Source organism: Acanthisitta chloris, unplaced genomic scaffold (genome assembly GCF_000695815.1).
Source record: "Acanthisitta chloris isolate BGI_N310 unplaced genomic scaffold, ASM69581v1 scaffold4718, whole genome shotgun sequence".
Classification (NCBI taxonomy): domain Eukaryota; kingdom Metazoa; phylum Chordata; class Aves; order Passeriformes; family Acanthisittidae; genus Acanthisitta; species Acanthisitta chloris.
This window is the reverse complement of record NW_008688546.1, coordinates 7120-30060: the sequence shown is the minus strand read 5'-3', so window position 1 is coordinate 30060 and position 22941 is coordinate 7120. Positions and strand designations below refer to the sequence as shown.

At 37.4% G+C, this 22941-nt stretch overlaps 1 protein-coding gene across 1 annotated transcript in view; it reads right to left on the bottom strand.

Annotated features, from left to right (window-relative positions):
• NSMAF (neutral sphingomyelinase (N-SMase) activation associated factor) overlaps nucleotides 1–21941 on the bottom strand; it is a 31477-nt gene extending 9536 nt beyond the window's left edge. The window contains exons 1-22 of the mRNA XM_009081045.1: nucleotides 21758–21941; nucleotides 18615–18741; nucleotides 18115–18204; nucleotides 17939–18017; nucleotides 17780–17847; nucleotides 17654–17690; nucleotides 15288–15338; nucleotides 13274–13345; nucleotides 12870–12917; nucleotides 12699–12751; nucleotides 12054–12183; nucleotides 10195–10266; nucleotides 9236–9344; nucleotides 6850–7026; nucleotides 5831–5910; nucleotides 4343–4433; nucleotides 4183–4246; nucleotides 4007–4058; nucleotides 2940–3060; nucleotides 2548–2679; nucleotides 1040–1082; nucleotides 422–585 (exon numbers count right to left, since the gene is read on the bottom strand). Coding sequence (XP_009079293.1) covers nucleotides 422–585; nucleotides 1040–1082; nucleotides 2548–2679; nucleotides 2940–3060; nucleotides 4007–4058; nucleotides 4183–4246; nucleotides 4343–4433; nucleotides 5831–5910; nucleotides 6850–7026; nucleotides 9236–9344; nucleotides 10195–10266; nucleotides 12054–12183; nucleotides 12699–12751; nucleotides 12870–12917; nucleotides 13274–13345; nucleotides 15288–15338; nucleotides 17654–17690; nucleotides 17780–17847; nucleotides 17939–18017; nucleotides 18115–18204; nucleotides 18615–18741; nucleotides 21758–21941 — 2044 coding nt within the window. The remainder of the gene's footprint in view (nucleotides 1–421; nucleotides 586–1039; nucleotides 1083–2547; nucleotides 2680–2939; nucleotides 3061–4006; nucleotides 4059–4182; nucleotides 4247–4342; nucleotides 4434–5830; nucleotides 5911–6849; nucleotides 7027–9235; nucleotides 9345–10194; nucleotides 10267–12053; nucleotides 12184–12698; nucleotides 12752–12869; nucleotides 12918–13273; nucleotides 13346–15287; nucleotides 15339–17653; nucleotides 17691–17779; nucleotides 17848–17938; nucleotides 18018–18114; nucleotides 18205–18614; nucleotides 18742–21757) is intronic.
• Nucleotides 21942–22941: the final 1000 nt, after the last annotated feature.

Sequence of the window (22941 nt, the reverse complement as noted above, 5' to 3'; positions counted from 1 at the left end):
AAAACAGTCATTTCCTTAGAGATTGTCATTCAAGTCACAGAAAGCCATCCCTGCTAAAAACAAATATTTACACCACTTAGAATGCCCACAGACACAATCACTGAAACTGATGTCATATCAGTTTGAAGTGCCATGGAAGGCCAGGGATGATAACCCTCCCACAGCTTCAGAAGCAGAGGTTGAACAGTCCCAGAGGAGACCACTGGAACAGAAGGCAAAATGAAGAGCAACATGGGTATTTTCAAATTTGAAACTGGTCTCGTCTGTTTTTCTTTAACATTTAGTTCATGGATTTATTTTGAGTTGGCTTATAGGGAATGTAGCCAAGAGAGTTGTATAATGAGATCCTGTGGGAGAAAGATACAGAACTTCTCAAAATTACAAATCCATTACATTGTCAGTTTATCTGTTAAACATTTACCTGGAGACTCAGTTATGGAAACACTGTGACTAGATGTTCGAGACAAGCTTTTCAACTTTGGTATTATCCTCTGAGGATGAGGGATTGTAAACAACTGCTTTGGCGTCTGTCCAAACTCCAAGATTTGTGTCAGCAGAGCTACTTTTTCATTGGGGTCCATAATACTTTACAAAACAAGACAGATAATTAAGTCAAGTAGGCAAGTACTTTTTTCTCCCCTCCTTCCCCAAAAGCATGGGCCTGTATGTGCAGTTACTACAGCACTATAGGCCATCACAAATCCTCACAAACTGATTTACCACAGATCTGACAAGCATATGACAGCTTCATAATTTTGTTTATGTACAATGACAGTATGTTCAGCGATTTTTTTTTAAAAAAAAAAAGGAAATGAAGAAATTTCACAAAAGCCAGACTGAAGAAATGTTCAAGTAACAATCTTTTAATGCATGTTAAAATTGAGAACATGATGCTCATTCTCTGCCTATTTGGGAGTATAAAATGGAAGAGCTACACCATTCATGTAGAGCCCTTTTACAGCCAGTAGAGAATTTGGAAAGATACTGAGAAGCTCAGCCAACTGTTTTAACAAGAATCTGAATTTTTTTTGTTAATTACCTGTTTAAATCCACTCCTCCTTCATAAGTTAATGGGTGAAACACTGGAAAAAAAAGTTTATTTGTACAATGTAGATATACAAGGCTCATTTTGTTTGTCTTGCTATAAACAAATATGTACTTTTTTACTCAACTTGGTTATATTTAAGTAGCTAAACTATTTCAGCAGGCTATAGAGTTTGAGGCTTTATATTTTAATACTGGGGGTTTTTACCTGAAAAAAAAGTTTAGGATTTCTAAGAGACTCTCAGAAAGTTTCAGAAGAACTCAGTCCTTTCATAAAGGAAGGGATGACTTATTTAAGCTTCATTAAATACCACCTCCCCAAATAATAACTAAATAAATAAGTTGCATAACTGGATCTCTGGTTAATTTTTAGACAGGTAACAAAAAGTAATAAAGAATGATCAGAAAGGTCTGTATATTTACCTTTTCACTTGCCATGTCATGAATTGCTTTGGGGCCTCTGCATAAGAATATTTACTTTGCCATAAGTTTGTTCATACAGAGATCCCTTCTGTCCCTTTTATCCACCCAAGTGTCTGCAAATCATTATGCTAATAAAAATCCATACTGCAACAGAAGCAGCACATTGTGTATAAAATGTGCTCTCATTTGAGAGGTAAAAATATAGGTGCCCTAACTTAGATGCCAATTTACCATATTGAAAGCCTCTGGTACATTGTAATTGACACACAGGGTCACAGTATTTACTGGATGCCAACCCTGAAATTCTACACTATAGCTAATCATCCTTAAAGGACATGTGGGAAAGTACACTAAGAAGAAATGAACAACAGGAAAAACAAACAAACAAGGAAAACAAACAAAAAAAGCAACTCACATCATCTTATGCTGGAAGTAAAAAGCACTAACTGCCAAAACGAGGAGTTGCTTATTCCTTCCCTCCCTACTGTTGTGGGAAGGTTTTCTTTCTAAACTTAATCTATCTTATTAAGTGCAAACTACATCAACATTATCTGTTACTTGCAATCCTTCAAAAGGATCAGGGCTTCTGGAATAAACACCCTAAAAATCTGATCTGCTTTACCAAGAACACATTTCTTTACTGAACTGTAACATACACAGCTATATATAAGACTGCTGGATAAGTTAATCATTGGTATTACTATTAGGTGTAAATAAATACATCAGCACAGCAATCATAAAACCACATCCCCCTTTGCAAGCACCCACAGAGGCTAAATACATGTTCAGAATAAGACTGCAAACAGTGGAACTTCCCAGATGCAGTAGTATGTATTCTATAGCACTGCTATAGAATTTTCTTGTCTACCGTTTGAAATACACCTTCAAAGATGCCTGAAGGCAATATTACTAGGTAAGTCACTATTTCCAGTAATGAAGAACTGCATTTCCTATATGATCAAGCATACAAAGCATAGTTATGGATGCTTGAAACAGAACAATCATTGCAGATATGCTGTTATTTACCACTGTTGCCTAATTGAAGCGTCTTTTTTCTGTTTCTACCGAATGTGCATTTACCATTATGAGCTGCAACAGCTTCACTTCCTTTCTGCTTGTAGCCAAATATTATGTCAATCCATTCATGAAGATGTTCTGACACATACTGACTTTCTAAAGCCTCTTGGCTCTTCTGAAGAAAGTCATCAGGACCTGACAAGAGAAAGGTTAATAGAAGGAGACGATATCCCATTCAGTATTGGCATTCATCTCTGTTCCTCCTCCTTGAAAAACCAAGCACCCCATCCCTCAAATATTTTATAAAAATTAAAAGCAGCTATTAATTATGTCAATATTTTGAAGAATCCCATTAGAAGAAAACACAATGGGCATTTTTGAGAGAAGAACCACCATCCCATGAATCTAGATAATCTTGAATTAATTTATAGTACAAGAAGTTTGACTACTATTACCTGATGCCCAAGGTGGAAGTTCTACATCTTCAACCATCTTTCCACCCTGCCTTTTTCCCAAGTCCAACTTCAAACTGTTTACGAGAAAACTAGAATCTTTTTCATAAAATTCTGGAATCAACTGGAAATTGTAAAAAAAAAAAAAGAAAAAACCCAAAGTTTTGAGATTAGTTTCATTTTGATTACTTAAAGAGAACACACACAGCAGAAACAAAGTTATCAAAGTTCATATGTCAAGCCCTATAGCTGGGCAGTAATTTTTCCAAGTTTTACCGACAAGGCAGTTATCTGGGCTAAATTCAGAGTGGCACAAATATTTTTAACATGCAATGTGTGACATGTAAATGTATAATATCTAAAACCATCTTCAGAACTCTCATTGCATAGCGACCTCATTTCAAATAAGAGTCAAGACAAAAATCTAGAACAAAAATAGAATTATGACAGATGTTTCAGAGATTAAATCAGTTATTTAAATACCACGATAGCTAACCATTAACCACAGACTTTTTAAAAAATAAAAAGAATCATGGTATTAAATAACGTTTCTTTGATAAGGAGTTTAACAGTTCTCACTGACAGTTCATTATCCTCAACATTTTCTACAAGTTATGGTTTCTTAAGGCTCAAAAAAACTAAGATAGAACTGCTGGAGTTTAACCTCTCCAGACATACTGTTGTAATACAACCAAATCCTTACAAGATTCCAGAAGACAATGCACAAAATTGTGTCTTTTTAGCCTTAATCCACTCTGATAATTCCCTTTTATTCCCATAACATTCGCAATGATACCTCTGTGAAACTAAAAGCCAGAAAGCAGACAAGCAGACACAAACAAACAATCATGGAATTACAGAGTTAATACAGGAAGAAGTTAAAAACATTAAAGGATTCATAAAATGCAGTCATCAGCCCTAAAAAAATCCCACAAAACCACACAACTGAAAAACACAAGCCACAAAATAAAAAACCCAAAACATACCCCAACCAAAAACTCACAAATCAACAGGAGACAAAGCTTAGCACAGAAAACAAGAAGGACTTGAATAATTTTCCAGCCATTTACCTCTTTGAAATCTGTTGCACCATCCAAACAGTTTTTCCAGGTTTCTGCAATACTAGATAACACAGATCAATCACTCATTTGTTAAAGAAAATAAATGTTTTTTAAGGCTTTGCACTCCCCCTTCATGCAGATTTGAAAAGCAAACCAGCCTAGTTATAGTCAAAATGTAAACAAACCTGTTGAACATTCTGTCAGCATGATCAAACTTTCCATTCTGCAGACAGAGCATGTATTCTGGAGCTAAGGAGGAAGAAAAAAAAAATCATCAGTTTGCTCCAAACTTTGTCTGCTTTGGAGGTAACTGTCTGCTCAGAGAGCATGCACAAGCTGTCTTACCAACTCTAACGAGATAAAACAAAACATAGCCCGGAGAGGAATAATGGCTTCCATACATGAACTTAGGCTCTGGCATTTCCTGATAGCGTGTCTGCAATGTATGAAGAAAGAGAGGTCTGTTTAAATTCAGCACTCCTGCTTTCCCTTTATATCAAACACATACACGCATTTTCAAAGACAAAGATTAGGAACATCCTTAATTTATTATATTTTTTTTTGCAACAATGAAACAAACTCTTTAAGTTCTAATGACCATACAGCTTTAATCAGATCAGTAAATCAATTAAACAAAATAGTTGCTAGAACCGATCATCAAGAATTATCAGGTTTTTTGCTTTTTCCCCTCTCTCACTCTCACACGTAACTGCAGTGACTCAATTTCAAAAGACTGCAAACAAATACTTCCTTCTTGTCTTTCACATCAAGTTAAATGAGGGTATGGAAGTACATACTGACTTCATTCAACCTGGAAGATTTCTTCCTGTCTGAAACTCCTATGCATCACCCTAAAACCTATCACATTCTAAAAAAAAATGACTTTTCCTGCAGTAAGCATAAGGCAGCTAACAGTTTGAGGAAAGTCAGATCTTAGAAAGAAAACTTGCTTTACTGTTACTAAAAAATATTGATCATGTTCTTACCTTCCACAACCTTAGGAAGCTGTATGATTTTGAAATGTTTTATCTTTTTTACCAATATAATGGAGCTAGCCTGGCAATATTTTTTTCCTAACGCTTCACTAAGAAATAATAAAGGTTCTAACACATTAAATATAGTTATGTTCTGTAAATTTTTCTGGAACAATTAACTTTCCATAGGAGACAATGATTTTACACAAAGAATTAAAAGCCATGAAACTGACGACCTCCTAAGCCTGTAACTGTGTGTTTGACAGCTCATGAAAGAAAGCCTGCCTACTCTGACAAATGGAAAATCTTGGTGCACTATTATCTGCACACAGAACTGTCAAGTTAGTGTTCTGATCTCCATGGATCCAGATTTCCTCCCTTCAAAGTCCTTGCTCTCAAATGCACCATTTTTCTTAAAAGGAAAATACTTAAGATTTCTACTCCTTTCTCTTGCTTAATTCAAACATATATTTTACATTATGCATTTAAATCCATTAGTCTTGAAGCTTCATATTTCCAGGTATGCTCACAGCATCTCAATGCCTACCATACCTATAGTTAAATGGAATTCGGGATATTGTTTTAAAAGTCAGGGAAAATATTTAAAAGCATATATATATGAAACAGTAGTAAGAGAGAGGAAATGTATTCAAATAATTTTAAATTAATACTGACAAAACCAGTACTGATGAAATCAAGCTGAAAATAAATGTGGCATGATTATAGGTATGTTTGTTTCTGATAAAATTTATAGTTAACTTGAGATATCTACATAATACCCAAAGTTTGCTGGACAAACATATTGCCAGCATGTACCAGGCCCAAAACATGCAGCACATAAATGCCAAGATATACATACCAATAGTCTGTCCAACCTTTCCTTATTCAGGGCACCAACTGGTTTACTAAGGTCACGAAATGTTTCAGGCTTCATCAGATCTAAAACAAACATAGTTAGAGTCTAAGCATGTCTACTAGACATTGATGTCCTCTAATCAACCTTCAAAAACAAAATAAAAAAAACTACCAAAAGAGCATCAAAACAAACAACACTGAACCCCTTCAGCAATTTTTCCTCCTCCCCACCAACTGCAAAAACCATGAAGTATTACTGTAAATGGCTACTCACCTTCTTCCTTCCAAGTAGATAATCTCATACCTCTTGATTAAGACCTAGTAGTTTATGTATGTGACAGTTATTGCAAATAGTATCACCTAGTCAGTATAGGTTCTGCTACCTGAGGCACAAAAGCAGGTGGTATAATCGTCTTCCTCCTCATTAACTACTCTGTCAGGATGCAATTAAGTCCCACCATACAATTACATTGAAGTTTTGAGCAGGTGCTGATGAATACCGTGAGATTTCCCTCCTCCTTGTAGAGGGCCACATCTTCAAAAAAACTAACTTCCAACAGAAACTGCTCTAAGACCCCTAATCAAGAAGCCCTTTCAGGCACAAGCCTTGTCAGCCTCTTCCATTCAACTTGCAAAAAAATGTTAAGAAATAGAAAAGAACACCTGGATTCTATACATTTCAGTGCCTCCAACTTGTGCCATAAAATGTCATTTTACTGGTTCTTTTCCATTTATTAGAATCACAGATCTGTCTTTGAATGCTCAGTACTGCTGATTTGCAAAGCAACCAAGCAGATGTTTAGTACATACTCTGTATGAGAAAAGTGAAATATTTAACAGAAAAAGGTGAGGTATTTCATTCCTAAACTCGAGGTGAGGGGTAAGTCCACAAGAAAAGATCCAAGATTACTAGTGCCAGGTTCATTTTGATGTAACAAGAACTTTATGCAGTGTAAAAGCCCTTACACATTTCAGGTTGGACATGATGCACTAATATGGCCTTGAATACAAAAATCCACATACCTAACTCTGAACTAGAGTAGTCTGCTATGATCCAGGGAAATACAGGATACTGGGAGAGATCATTGCAGCTTCTATCAGCCAGATTGTTGAGATGAAGAAGATACTGGTAATTTGATATATGTCCTCGCTGCCACTGCAACATGTAACTTTCAGCTGTGTGCTCTGCAATATGATTTTCTAAAATAAAACAAAACATTAAGAGTGTTGAGGTTTGGACTTCCACCCTCAAATTATACTGTGATTAACATTATGCAAGATACTATAAAGTAATTAAGGGCAGAGTTCCTTAATAGAATGACTCAGAATTACCTGTCACCTTCATGTATCAATAGCTATGATACTTTATACATTTTTTAACATCTGTTCTAACAGGTCTAAATTGCAAATCAGGAAGTGCTGAAACCAAACGATGGATGGGAAGGAACTTGAACATTTATGGAGGAATAGAAAAATCTCTGCAGACTGTGAACAACTCTCTTGACAAACAGGCAACCCTTAAGATTTCAGATTTCTAGAAGCAGTTCTGATAGAGTCAAGTAAGAAAATTAAATTTATTTTCCTGGTGGACAACTAAGGGCACCCACTAACAATGTCTTGTGCAAAGAAGTCATATATGTATATAAACAGGATTAATTTCATAGCCACTGAAACAGACAAAGAAAACTTGACCCCCACTGAAGAATGTAGGCAATATTTACCCAGAGCTTCTGTTTGAAGCATAGGCAGAGGCTCAAGAAATTAACACTGCACTACTCTGCTCAGTAGCTGTAATATCCAGGTATGCTGCCAGACAACAAAATGACCTGGAATATCGATTTAATTCTGTCCCTCCCCCTGAAAATGAAATAAAAGGGGTTTCTTTGTTACCTTAGCCTGTCCTGTATGTGTCAGGATTATCATGGGGAGACCAGGGTTAGAGCTCTGTAGAGGGGGTTATTTATTTATTTTTAAATTGTTCCTTCCATTGATGTGATTTACAGCACCTTGGCAAAATGCCTGAAAAAGCAGAATTGAAGGACTGCAACCATGGCAAAATGGCAAGAAAGGAATTTGGACTGGAATATGGCAGGCCTCTCGTTTAGCTCACCATAGGCTGAAAAAACATATTCCAACTCTCTCTTCACTTTACTGCTTTAAATTCAACACATAAAAAGTGCTAGCACCTTCAAAGAGAGGACCTTCTGCTGTCAGAGAGAGATATCAAGGTGCTACAAACACCTTTAGAGAAAGCATTCACCCTTTTTTTATTTCTAAGCTCCAACAACATCATCTTCATATGCACCTTGAAATTCATCTTTGAAAGTTATCCAGTAAACAAAGTCTGAAGCAGGTTACACCATGCAGTTATTTCATAGAGTCAGGGGTTGGGGATCGTCTAGTCCCAACCCCTGTCATGGGCAGGGACACCTCCCCACTAGAGCAGGTTGCTCTAGGTTACTTTCTGTTTCAGTAACAGAGAAAATCATGTCAGAATCTTTCCTTTTACAATGAAAAAATCTAAATCACTAAAACCATTCTTAGGGAAAGCTATGATTCCGTTGTGGTCTTTTCCACCTTACGCTGTGAAGGAGGGGAAATGTCAGCTGATATTTAGGTGAATATTTAACTCACTACAACAGAACTAGAGCTCTGGTACATTAACAAACTAGCACATAAACATTTTCAATGTTGGCAATAAATATGAGTTTCAACTGAAGCAGCATCACAGAAAAACTATTAGCCTTTTCTCCTTTTTCTCCAGGACACATGCTTTTTAGGAAGTTTCTGTTTATGATCTGCAAAATATACGCATCACTTTCCAGGAATTAATGCATAGAAGATTTAATAGAAATGAGCATTTAAGTGTTTCAAAATGGTAATTTTCATCAACCACTCTTAAGACTGTGGTAAGTTCAAGTATTTATGTGCACACTGGAAATCCACTTCCATTACACGCAGGTTCTCAATAGGATTTTTACTTGGACTTAGCTCAGTGGGATCCACACAGGTCAGTCTATATTCTTTCAGTAAAACACAGTTTAGCTGAGTGGATCCTATTTACCCTTTGCTTTGAAGATAAAATGTTTTGTGAGGGTTTTTTTGTTTCATTTGTATGGTTGGTGTGTGGTTTTTTGAGGGGAGTGTGTGTGTTAAATGACAGTGCATACCAAGTTGCAAATCAAAAGAATTAGTTCCACCTAAATAATGCCATCTCAGCTTTCACACTCAGCTCTTCGAACACAAACTAATAGAGGCGATTTCACAACATTCATTCTGATCACTGTTTACTTCTATTAACACTTTTTTACATTCTTTTCATTCTTCCCACAAATCAACAGAACAAAATCCAGACAAATTTCCCTTCACAAAGTACTACACACTACATTAATAAATAAACACCGCAAACCTATGTATGTTGCAATAAGGAAATAGACCTCATCTCGATCTTGGTAGTTGTAGAATTTCAAGTAGATGTCAGAACATAGATCATTTTCTGTGCAAAATACTTCAAGGCCCTTAAAAGTTAACGGGGAGAAAAACATAAATAAATTACCATCAAGCTGTAATACCCATGCTTTCTAACAGAATACTCCAGTTACTAATATCTAAAACTTAAGACTCTTTACTGAGTAGCAGTTTTTCCCCACAAAGTCTAACATTTTACCTTTTCTATTTCCAATCAAAAGCATTCAGTTTACACCCAACTGAGCAAACAGCTTTACAGCTGTCCACAGATTGCCTCTGTCTGGACTGACTGAGCATAGGTAATAGAGTTTTTTTGCCTAAGTGAATGGAGCGATGCAAAGAATTAAACATGTATTTCGTTTAAATGTGTTTTGAGACAAGTTTTTTTTCTTAGAAGACTGAAATTTCAGTGCAAACTCTGAAAGCATACAACTGAGGTTGCACTGCAGCGTTATCATCCCTCAGTCATGTGCAGCAGGACTCATCAGTCCACATTAGTCTCAATTTGAAGCAGTGCCCAAACTCCCTCCATGAATCAATCCAGAGAGAAAATACACCATGAGAGAGAAATTCATTCTGTCCCAAGATCTGTGTTTGAGATAAACTGAATGAATTTCTCTCTCTGGCAGTACTCCCTTCTCCCATCCCCTATACTGACTGCTTATGAAAGAAATTTTTCATCCTTGTCCGAGTTTACTCTTCCTGTTTTCATCTTTTTGACAACACAGGGAAATAAAACACTTAAACCTCCAGAAAGATCACTGAGTGCTGTTCACTACTTAATCTGGAGTTTTTAAAAACACACGGCTTTTACCTAATGATGCACACTGCTTCAGCTGGTCATTTTAAGAAACAATATATACAGCAAGACATGAAAATAAAGTAAATATTTGGTCTTACCAGTGGCATTAGCCCATGTCTTCTTTTATAGATGCGACGCACATTTTGCAGTGTTATTTGTACTACTGGTTTCTGTGAGGGGTGAGGGAGGGGGAAGAAAAAAATGGAGAGATTCTTGAAAGCTTATGTTCTTGTATCTTACCCTCTCCAGTCAATCTGAAGTTTCTCTTGACTACAGGTAGTAGCAATATGAAAACCATGCCATTTTAGCAGTGGGATAGTGGTGCTAAGCAGTTACACTAACAAAAGGAAGCTTGTCTTTGTTCTTGTTTTTTTCCTGAGTAGCAAAGCAGTTTAAGAATAAATAAACAACAGTGTATTATCACCCGAGTCTGTCACCAGTTACAACCCTCATGCAAGAGAGAAGCAGAACACAATAAACTATATTAAAAACAAGGAAACCACTGGGATGCTGGGAAACCTGTGCCAATGGTGCCATCTGGCGGGTGGAAATGGAACGGCATGATGCCCTCTTCCACTGTGAAACACCTTTTCTTTGCCTGGATATAACTTTTAGCATGTCAGAGAATCATGGAATAGTTTGGGTTGCAAGGGACCCTTTAAGGGTCTACTAGTCCAACCCCCTTGCAATGAACAGGGACATTGTCAACTAGATCAGGTTGCTCAAAGCCCAATCCCACCTGTCCTTGAATGTTTCCAGGGATGGGGCATCTACCACCTCTCTGAGTATCCTGTGTCAGTGTTTTACCACCTTCATTGTAAAAAACTTTTTTTTTTAATATCTAGTCTGAATGTAGCATCTTTTAGTTTAAAACCATTACCCCTTGTCCTATTGCAACAGGCTCTGCTAAGAAGTCTCTCCCTTAAATTCCTCTTCCTTTGTCAAACATGCCTTCTCAAATTCCCTCCTCCATTTTCTGTACTAGCTCCAGACATTTCTTTCTCTTGTCACAGACATGATCTCTTTAGGACCAACGTTCCTTTCAGAGCACTTAAGAGTTTTCCCTATGTCTGGGTCTTCAGAATCCTTCTCTGAATCTTCGGCTTGTCCTTTCCTTGTCCTTTGGGCCCTAAAGTTAGGCTGATTCCTTCCTTCCCCCGAGGGTACCCAGCAGATAAGAGCCCTAGAGGTTGGTCTCTGGTACTTGGCCCTGTGGAGGGTTCTGGCAGCACAGTGTCAGGATCAGAGGATAGGTCTAGCTTGGTACTTTATCCCTGGCCAGACTGTGCTCCACCAACCAGTGGGACCAGTCATGCCCCGCTGGAGCAGTGCCAGGGCTGCTGACACAATCTCATATGCTGACAAGCAAACTAGAAAAAATTCATCACAGAATGACAATTTTCTGGTAATTATGCTACTGCCATGTCAATACTAAAGGTGTTTAACAGAAACATAGCTGTTAGAGGCCTGCCAAGACTATGGCTGCTATTTCTGCATGAAAGTTCCAAAGTACTAATTTATCTGCAACATGCACTCAGTTTTCCCCCAGATAAACAAATTCCTACTTTGATAGAAAACCTAGCTAAGATCTTCCAAAGTAAACTATATGTGTATTAATCTCTCACTAGAGAGGAACAGCATCACAGGGTAATTTAAATGAAATGTTACAAAAAGTGATAATTGAGAATGAGTAAAGGACATTTTGTGCTTTGTCAGTAGGAGGTCAACTTTAAGCGAGTTAGCACAGAATAAAGCCTTAGAAGTAGAGATACACTGAATGCAACAGAGCAGCATAGATCAAAGGAAAACTAAGGAGCTTCTGATTTGAAATGCAAATAGAGTCTCCTTGGAGATGTGCTCTATGCGAATTTAAGAGAAATAATACAGAAAATTAAAACTGTCCACTGGCAGGGCAGCTTGCTCACACTGTATGCAAGACCATCCATGAGGCACTTACAGGATATCCATTTAGAGGCTGGAAGTACAAGTTAGCATCAGTAACGCACACATGCCCTGGATTAGTCACCAGTGGCGTCACCATTTCTGCTTTACATTCCATGTGCAGCGTTTCAGAAATGCTTTGAAATCTACAAGTGAAGAAAAGGAGCAAGTTTACCTCCAGTTCTTACTTAGGTAGAGGCACCCTTAAATTCTTTAGAGGGGTTTTAGGTCAGCTTGTAGCTTTGGGACATCAGAACGGGGACTTGACTAAGCCTATTTTACACACCAACTAAGTTCTTTGTTGAGATCTCTACTTTAACGGGCACTCCAGAAAGGAAAGCTGCTACATTCTATGCCAGTCTCAGAGCAGTAAGCCAGTTGACTATTCTATACAGAGTTTTATTTGGCATATACTGATGCTCAATTTGCAACAAATTCCTAGATAAACAGAACAGTCTGGAGACACAAAAAAGTACCACGTCCATCCTCACAACACAGATTTTTCCCACTCTCCCCTCCAGAGGGTTCAGAATATGAAGTAAATAACTGTCTAAATTAGAGAGCTTATGCTACCCCAAACAAGAACCAAAGTACCAATGCAGTAAACTAGTCAACCAAGAAGCTGAAAATTCTTCTAATCAGAGAGTGATTAGAAATGTACCTGTTTTTATCAAACGAAGTTCTAGCCAAGCGCGACTGCAATATAGCAGTGATCTAATGTGAAAGGAAAGAAAAGTTAATACAGTCTATGATTCATATGCAATTAGAACTTAAAAAATGATATCACAATTTTATTATTAAACGGTGATATTATTCATAATCAGATACTTACCATGGCAGCTTGATCTCCCATCTTATCTAGACAAGAAGCCCTGTAAAGCTAAACAATGAGCTTTAAGGAAAACAGCACAGAGGTCTCCCACAGAAGGCAACAGAAACAGCAAGATCTTTAGCATTCTTGGTGACAGAATACTAAAAGATCTATTATTATTTCTTTTTTAAAGTAGGACATGTTTGTTTATTGCTAGTGTCATGTTATTACTTTGCTTGTATACGACCACCCTGCTAACATGGGTCACTTAACGACAGCTGTCAGAACATGACTATGTGTTCAACTCTACATTTTAAAAATAGATACTCCAAGATTTTCACCTTGAGAACAAACAAAGTAAGCTCAACATTAAAAATCAAAAGATGCTATGATGAAGTATGGACTGATATCAAATAACCACATACCTGATGTAGAGTTTGCACAACATCTCCTACTTTCCCAGCAACATCCAGTTGGAATAGGTGTTCTGTTCTACCCTAAAATGAAAAGTACATTTACTAAAAGTGAGTTTCAAATAAAACTCAGTGAAAAAAACCCAAAACAACTGAAAACTAAAATTAAAAAAATTTCAAACAACTAAATAATAAAAAACCTAAAACCTGGCCAAAGTATGCTATCAAAGATTGTGCTATACCCCTACAAAGTTTTCCCAGCTTTCTCAAGTGTAATTTTATTGTACACATTTCTGGGTTTAAGTATAGTAATACTATGTGCATGGAACAACTGATACTAACTTTACACATAACTCATGTTTAGCACAGGTTGTGGGATCCTTTGGTGACCCCTGAATGTAGTGTAAGTCTGCATCAACATTTCTGTAGGGCTTTGTAATTTCTTCAATTTCTTTCAAAAAAGAAAAGTGATCAGTAAAAGCACATCAAAACATTGATCAGTGGATATAATTTTATTAATTTAAAACTGAAGGAAGGAATACATGAAAATCTACATGATCTGAGCTGAACTGAACTGACAGCAATCCAAGACAAAGCATGCTCCAGGAAACAAATGGAGCTGGATTATAGGGAGACAAAAAAATTCAGCAGCAATTTAGATAAAAGCCTTGTAACATTTCACCCACATCACCATTTTCCTTCAACAGGGCAAACACAGTTCTCAGAAATCCTTGTGGATAGTCTACAAAGATTGCTTACAGCCAACAATGTAAAAGCTTTTGTAAGCAGTTGTCTCTGCAGCACTCCAGCCATATGCAAAGATAATAGCTCAGTAGTTTGTAATTGATCTAAAACAATCAAAGCAAGACACAGATGATAAAATGTATTACCAAATTCCAGTGCTCAGTGACACATATGGAACTGGCAATGATTCAAGCAGAAGATATTTAGCAGCAACAGAAAAAAATAACTCAGAAATGACTGAAGGTGAACTAGACTGCTTGTTTTAAAATGCAGAAACATAGCTGCACTTTAGTGAAGTAAATTGTAATGGTTAACTGTCAGAAATGTTTTAGGCATGAATGAATCATAACTTAGGAGAAAATGAAGTGAAAAGCTTTCCAAACAGCCCTTCTGGTTCTCTTCTTCTGCACTGTGCTGGCAATGGGATAAGGTATTTGTTCGATACTTAATAAATCTCACACATGGATGCAGAACAGAAAATGAAAGGACTAGAAGACAAAACAGGTTCAACATATGAAGAATTAACAGAATAAAGCAAACAAAAAGAAAACTGAAGACTCCTACTTAGAGGCAAAACCAATCCAAAGAAGTTGTTGCAAGAACAGAGATCATCTCTTGCCTCTTCTGTTTGCTATAGTAATGCAAATCTCTGGGCTCCATCATCCTTGACATTACTGCCCTGAACAAATGCATTTCTCAAAATAATTATGTCTGTTTCAATTCTTGGGCAATATGTTTAATGACTCTGCATTTTTGGGGGGGCTTGAATCTTGACGCATCTCACTCCAGGTGAAAAACCCTTACATGCAAACCTTGAAGCCTCCAGGTTTGGAATCAGAGCAGACCCACCCCATCAGCAGAAAGCAACCAGGAGTAAACTCCAGTTTCTGCTGTGAGCAGCCTTATCTGACATTTCTCTGAACTGTCATGCACTCAGCTGGGAAATATCAATTAGCAATCTCTCATCCCAGGTCTGAGCAGAACTTAACCAGGATGCAGTGTCCACTGAATACTAGCAGCCAGCTGGCAGCTCTGGCTGTTGAGCCTATATTGCTGCACATCAAGGTAAATAAATGGCAAGTGTCAGTACATCCTCCAAGAAATATCACACAGCCATCACAGAAGAATTCAGACACATGTTTTGTCAATATGCACAATTACTTTTTTTTTAGCTTTATTGTCATATTCCTCAAATGATAACTATCATACTCTTTCAGAAATGAGAACATAAATCCTTGCAAAACTTTAATTTGCTAAGAATAGCAAAACAATATATACTTACTCTCACTGTTTTATAGGGTGCAATAACATTTCTTTCTTTAATGAGAAAAACCTGAAACAGTAAGAGATGTTGCAGTTTCAGACCTTAAGAAATAAAATGAATCAGAAGTACTGATAAATGCAAAGAACACTGTTTAAGCAAGCAAAACACTGGGGTGTATTATCCTGCTTTAGCTACCCCAGATAAACTGCAGAAAAACAATGAGCTTTTACATCAGCTAACTGCACGAGGGGCAAGCGTCCAAATTGAGTTCAGAGGCTTACTTATGTAGTTTATTACTGGGCTTTTATTCTAATCATATGACCTTCAAGAAGTTGCAATATTAAAGCCAATACACACAGCCACATTCAATGGAAGGATCCTCCCCCTGTTCCTGTGGCTCATGGCCTTACGGTTCTGTCCTGTTAGGAATTATGCCAGACTGGCAACTCACAACATAAACTACTGTGTAAACTTTTTCAAATGAGTGCCCTTCTGCTGCTGCTAAACATTTTGCTTCCAGTTCCAACCACCATGAACTCCAGATTTCCTCTCTCATCCAACAGCATTCTTTTGAACCATAGGTCCAGGCTCTATCACACAACCAGTCACAGCACTGTCCAGCTAGAAGGAAACAAGTGGTGTGCTTAGAAGCTTACAGGCCCAGCATTCCTACCTAAGTGCTGCATTAAAAAATAATGGCAATTAGTGTCCTTCATTTGACATCAGCACGTACAGACCTGAATCAGGCCACAGGAGAATCAGAATGAGACACCTACTTGCTCTCAGATCACTCTTCTGCAGGACAACTAAATGTTTTTCTCCACTGAGTACTCCACATTACATGAAAAAGTAGACATTACACTATTTATTTTTTTTCTACTTGCACGCTGAGCAAAATCTTTAGCATATTGTATTAATTTCTTATTTTGGAAGATGTCCCCCCAGTTTTATCTTGAGAAAAAATACTGAAATAATCCCAAATTATTATTACCATTTGCTGCATTTTGAAGCCATTAGTTTCTAAGCTGTCTGTTACATAAAGAAAAGCTGCTTATCCAGCTATGCACTGACAACTTTGTCGAGCCTAAAAGGCAAAGATGTTTAAGATGTTCCAGTTCTTTGCTATATGCAGTTTCCTATAAGGCAGAAACTCAACTTAGGAAAAACACTTATAATTAGACCATGATTTGTCATAAGTACAACTAGTGACTACTTGAGAGGCAAAAGTCCATATGCCTTTTATACAAAATACCAGCATTTATCATGCGACCCAATTGTTTCAGAACATTTCCACAGAGACAGTAGGATGACTAGGAAGCTACACACAGGAAGACTGGGGGGTGCTAACCACCACACTTGCCATCTTAAAAGTTAATTCTCCTTTCCTACAAGATGTTTTTTATCATTCTTCAAAACATATACTAATGATGTATGGTGGAACCATTGCATGGAACAGTTAGAAATACCTTTTTTAAGAACACTCAATACACACAAAAACTGCCAGCTGAAGAAACCTTGGCTACACAATATTCTTCACAGAAGTAGTTTCAAGATTAAATTAAATATAGTGATTACTACAATACAGTCCAGAAAGTTCTCTGGCACAGATAATAAATATTAAATGCCTGAGTTCATTTTTGACTGCAGCAGTATATAATTAAGCAAGGCTATCAATTTTAGGTATTGCTAAAGACAGATTTTACAAATATGCTGGAATGTTTAAAATTGTATTTCCCACCTCAACTCTGTTGTTTCCTGAAATGAAAACATGAACATTTTTTGTAACTCGTACAGCACTGGAACACCTACCAACTGTAATTTATCAAAATTGGAAGTGTATTCCCTTGGTTAATTTTAAGTATGAACATATCTAAGGTAATCGCAACTCTTGATTGAAACTTGAAGCCAATATTTCAGGACAGCTTCTGAAAATTGTTTGGTGGACATACAGCACAGTCCAAAGTTTTCACAAAGCTGAGCTGCAAGGATCAAGATGGCTTTGCCATTACCACAACACACTGCAGAAAGTAGGGGAAAGCAGTATAACAAGACCAAATTAAAGATGATTAACACCAAGTTTCATTTCATTCTATTCTTCATGTTCATTCAACTCTAAATTTGCCCTAAGCTCCATTATAAAATGCACAGTGCAAAAAGTTCACTATCAAATTAATGATTTAATGATGTCATTAACAGTGTAAAATTTCCAGTATCAACAGCTTCACATTAATGCTAAGTTTTTGACACTAATTAGCTTTGTTTTCAGTTAAATCCCCACCCTAAGGCTCCAGCTTTGAGAAAAACACCATTAAAGAAGTTAAGCTCGCTCATTTATGTAACCTCATTCATTTATACATCAAGAATCTGTTATATGCAGGTCTTACCTGGCTACATACAACAGAAATCCCTCCAGATGTAACCCTAAAATGTAGATAAGATATTTAAGTGATGGGCATTTCAGCTGTAAAAAAAGTTAAATACATAATATACAGTAACCCAAATTCACCTACCGTGTGAAAGGGTTATTTGCTTCGTTATCTTCTGGGGCTTTTATACTAATGCAGTCTCTCAACGGTATCTGCAGCGAGTTATAAAAATACACAATTGTTCTTAAAAGCTTTTTAAAGAGAACCTTAACTTAGCAATAAATTTATGTTTGCACTTCTTACCTTGATAATGGGTTGGATATTGTCATCTGGTTCAAAGATAATTGACTTTGAACAGATTTTTAGAGAGCCTCTGAATTTTCTAAAACAAACAATAAAAAGAAATTAGTTGTGCGTATGTTCAAGATACACAAGACTAGAATGACTCCAGTAAATGAAGGTATGCAAGAGTTTTGTACCTTTCATCTTTGCAATCTTTATTTGTAATATGATTAGCTCTGTGCTGTTCAAAGTAATATTCTTCCAGGTTAAGAAGAAGCAGTGAAAACCTACAAATAAATAGAAATCGTTTATTCCAAGAGAAAATACCATAAGAGTTAGTCTTCTTAATAAAACATATCGAGTGTTTGGGAGGTCTTCACTGACTGCTGTGCTGTGCTCCCCACTGCAAGAATGAATTGATTTAACTTTTAAAAAGAACAACCATATGGAAATTTAGTGTACACGTGAAGAATTGACAGATATTTGATTCTGTTCATATGTCTTAGGTGGAAACTATTCTAATATTACCAGGCTTTCTGCCCAGTAAGGATCACTTTAGCCTAGATCACTGTATGTCAGTCAAATTATGCAATGACAAAAAAAGGAGGGGCAGGAACTAATCGCTTAGAATGGAGGAAATTAGATCTCTTTGAAACAAAGGCAAATTACATTGGTCTAAAGTGGCCACAGACCTTACAGCACAGCTGAGTCACTCAAAGATGCCCTCTGAGGAAGCATTACCTTCCTCTCCAACCATGTTCTGCACTTCCTCTGTACCACTGCCTGCTCAACCCACCCCACAGCAAACCTGTTTGTGGACCAACCTGATAACAAACAACAAATCTCAACATCAACAAAACAAAAAGAAGAAACTGAAGTCTTCTAAAGTATTGAATTGCAAGATCACAGTAATGCCAGTGCTGGTACAAAGTAAGTGCAAACAGGCCAGATGAGACAGAACATGAAACTGCATTCTCTAACAACTTAAAAATCATCTGCAAGTGTTTAAAATTCAACAACTTTTCTAACAGGGTAAACACTTGGTCACTTAGAGTTTCAGCTGTGGGGAATGCCAGTGGATACCAGCATAGCAGGAGGAGCAAAAACATATCACTTCAGCTGGAAGTACAAACAGCTTGTTTGTGTGCAGCACTGGTCTGATCTGCAGAAGTACTTAGTATTTATTCACATCCTCACTTGGAGGTTTTTATACTGTGTTCATGACGTGCTTTGCGAGAAATGCCCATGGAAACACTAATAAACACCAAGTGTCCCCAGAGCAGTATTCAAACAGCAGTAAATATGCAGAGAGCTCACAAAGTGAACTGGGTGAGTTGAACAGCCTGTTCATTAAAAAAAGCATATTTCACAATTGCAAAAAAACCCAGTGTTATTGGAAAATACATCTTGTTCATTTAAAGATTTGTGTTGTGTCTGTTATATTAAACAGAACATAACAATAAAGTTTTACTGTACCTACAAGTAACAGTGGGTCCATATACTCAGAGCTGCTTGTGTGTCCAAGACACTTCATCCTAATGCTCTGCTGCTTTTTAAAATGGCCTTTTCTTTACCTCTCCTCTCTTGAAAACAGGTGTTTTATGATCCCATTGTGCTGGCTTTGGCTTGATTTTCTCCACAGTATCTAGTATGGGGCTTTGTTTTGGATTTGCGCTGAGAACAGTGTTGATAATTCAGAGGTGTTTTTGTTAATGCTGAGCTGTGCTCAAACAGAGTCAAGCCATTTTCTGCTTCTCATCCCACACCACCAGCGAGGATGCTGGGGGTGCACAAGGAGTTGGGAGGGGACACAGCTGGGACAGCTGACCCCAACTGACCCAATGTGGCATATGTACCATATGGCAGCCTACTCAGCATATAAAACTAGGGGGAAGCAGGAAGGAGGGTGTTACATTACGGGGGACATTCAGAGGGACAGTGTTTGTCTTCTCAAGTCGCTCTTACATGTGATGGAGCCTGACTTTTCTAGGGGTGGATGAACACCTGCCTGCCCATGGGACGTGGTGAATGAATCCTTTTGCTTCCGCTGTGTGCATGGCTTTTGCTTTACCTAAAAAAACTGTCTTTATCTCAAACCAGGAGTTCTCTCATTTTTACTCCTTCAGTCCTCTTGGGGGCTTAGTTGCCAGCTGGGATTAAATCACAACAGCCATTAAGAAACAACTGACATTAGAATGTTAGAAAACATAATAGTAATACGCCACACAAAACCCCTTAAGAAAATTCAACACAAATCATATCTCTTCAGCCTCTACCCCCACTGCAGTTATCGTACGGTTCCTGAATACCTCCAGTTTTCAACGGGGTTGTAGGGACTTTGCCTTCATGTATCCTTTCTCAGCAGTCACAACTTAGCTGCCTCCTGTTCCTCATAAAAGTCTGTTCTTCGAACTTAATGCCACCTATGCAACATAACCTATCAGCAGGTATAAAATGAATGTACAAGTTTCTGAGGTCTTGGTGCCTTTGACAGACCAAATCATTCTTTTCAGATTTTGATCACTCACCCTCAGGAAGCTAAAATAGAAAGTCTAGCTCTGCATTTTGAGGAGAAAAAAGCTTTACTAGGAGTAAACTACAAGCTAAGAAGGAAGAGAACTATGAAGCTTAGCAGCTTCTACACAGTTACTACTAAATCCCATTTTTCAACACATCATCCAGTTGAAATCATCTGGAACAAATTTAAAATTTATGGGATTTTGTAAATTCAGATCTAGCAGGTCCTACCACATTTTTAAATTAAAGCTTTTTAATAAAGCTACGTTAGGATATATGAAGAGCAATTCACCATCAGAATGCTTTTCTTTCTAGTATGTATAAGCATACACATTCATTTTATTATCCACCTGCCAAAAGTTTTTTTAAAAAGTTAAGAACAAAGGTAATACCCAGATTTGTTTGAAAACAACCTATTTTCCTTCATCAAGAAACAAACACTATTGGCACAGGGAACAATGAGCTTCACAGCAAAGGCATTCATGGTTCCACAATTTTTTTTCCCCAAGAAAACTGGTAATGCCTGGTCAAAAGAATTAATTTCTGAAATTCTTCATCCTTGGTCATCTCCTTTGTCTTCACCTATTCTTTTGAGAAATTTCTCACATTTTTATGTTCTTTCCAAATTCACCTGTTGACAGCACTGATGATTACTAGAATTCACTTTGAAGTGTTTAGTAAATGCAGATATCCTTCATATATTTAGGACAAGCCATGTTTTTACATCAACCCACGGGCTGTTTTTCATAATAATTATAACATGTCTACATAAGCAAAAATACATAAACCAAGAGAATTCTCTTTCTAATTTTTCATTTTAACTAAATCCATGAACCTGTTGTGTCTTTATTATGAATCAATTGACCTTCCCAGAGTCAGAAGCTGTGAGCTATGAGGATCTGAGAGGACAAGCCATGTTTTTACATCAACCCACGGGCTGTTTTTCATAATAATTATAACATGTCTACATAAGCAAAAATACATAAACCAAGAGAATTCTCTTTCTAATTTTTCATTTTAACTAAATCCATGAACCTGTTGTGTCTTTATTATGAATCAATTGACCTTCCCAGAGTCAGAAGCTGTGAGCTATGAGGATCTGAGGTATGCTTTCCTTGGCCCTCATTCCTCTGCTGAATCAGATGATTTCATTGAAAAAATTAATGCAAAAGTTATGCACATATAGACGAAACAAACTCTTCATATAGGCTAATTAGGTACTGTGGGAATTTGTAGGTTTCTTCCTTTTAAAATGCCATGTTTACTAGCAGCATCCAGTTTACCCTTTGCTATTATCTATGTCTCTTCCACGTGACTACTCACTTCCCAGGTTTACAGAGACAGATTCTTGCAGAGCTCCTTGCTGGAGACCAGTGACCTCCTGTGCTCTCCTCTCACGCTCACTGATCTCAGCTTTCCTGTCTTGAACAAAGGTTGTATTGCTGGAAGCTGTTCGAGCACTTTTCCTCAGACACTGTACATCATATAAGCCAAGTGCATTTTCCATATTTTATTTTCCACTCCACTGTCCACAGAGCTTTCCATGTGGTTCTGCAGGCTCTTCCAAGCATTTCTATCCTTGTTGCTACTCTACTTGCAAGTCCATTTACTGTAACTGCATTATCCCATATTTTCAGACTGCAATGAGTGACTTCTGCAGTCAGGCAGAGGCAGATACCACATCTCCACAAATGCAATCACCAATCCGTACTCTTCTCAAGGATCCACTGAATGTTGGGATGAGCTCAGAGCCTGTCCAAAGACTCTATCACAAATACTGCACTTTTGAAAATTGATACAATATCATAAGATAAACCAAAATTTTCAAACTTGCATCTCAACTACTGGCTAACATAACTAGACCAGTTCAGGTTACTGCTAACAATGAACTTTGGAGATTATGATGCACAATCTTTGAATAACCTTCTGGAATTTCTCAACTTATCGCAGTCTTTGCTGCTTAAGTATTTAGATTTCATTTGTCTGTGTTAATGATCCATAGGGTTGTCAAAAAAAAAAAAGGAAAAGTCGAGTTTCATCAGATGTTACTAGAGTACAGTCAGAGCTTTTTATCTTCATAGAACAAACTTCTTCCACAGAAATAAACAGAGCCACTAACAGTTACTATATCAACAGTGTCCCTCTTGAGAACCATCACTGCACAGGATTCAGACTTGCCAGGAGGTTTAACAAGCAGCTACAGACAGCAATGGAACAGATCAGTTTCTGGTATGTTGCATGAGTAGACAAACACAATGTTGTGAAGGCCTGAAAAAAATAGGACATCAACCAGAACAGCTATACAATTACAGCACTGGGGATCTTCGGTGTGCAACTAAGCAGTTGGAATTTAGCCTGACAGCCTTCCAGAGAGCTAAGGACAGTATTTCAGAGACACTTGTGGTATCAAGATGACTAGCATACCATTAACTGCTATGTAGTCCTACAATAACAGTTTGTATGCACACTTAGTATAGATCTGAAATAGTAATTTAATTCTTCTGCAC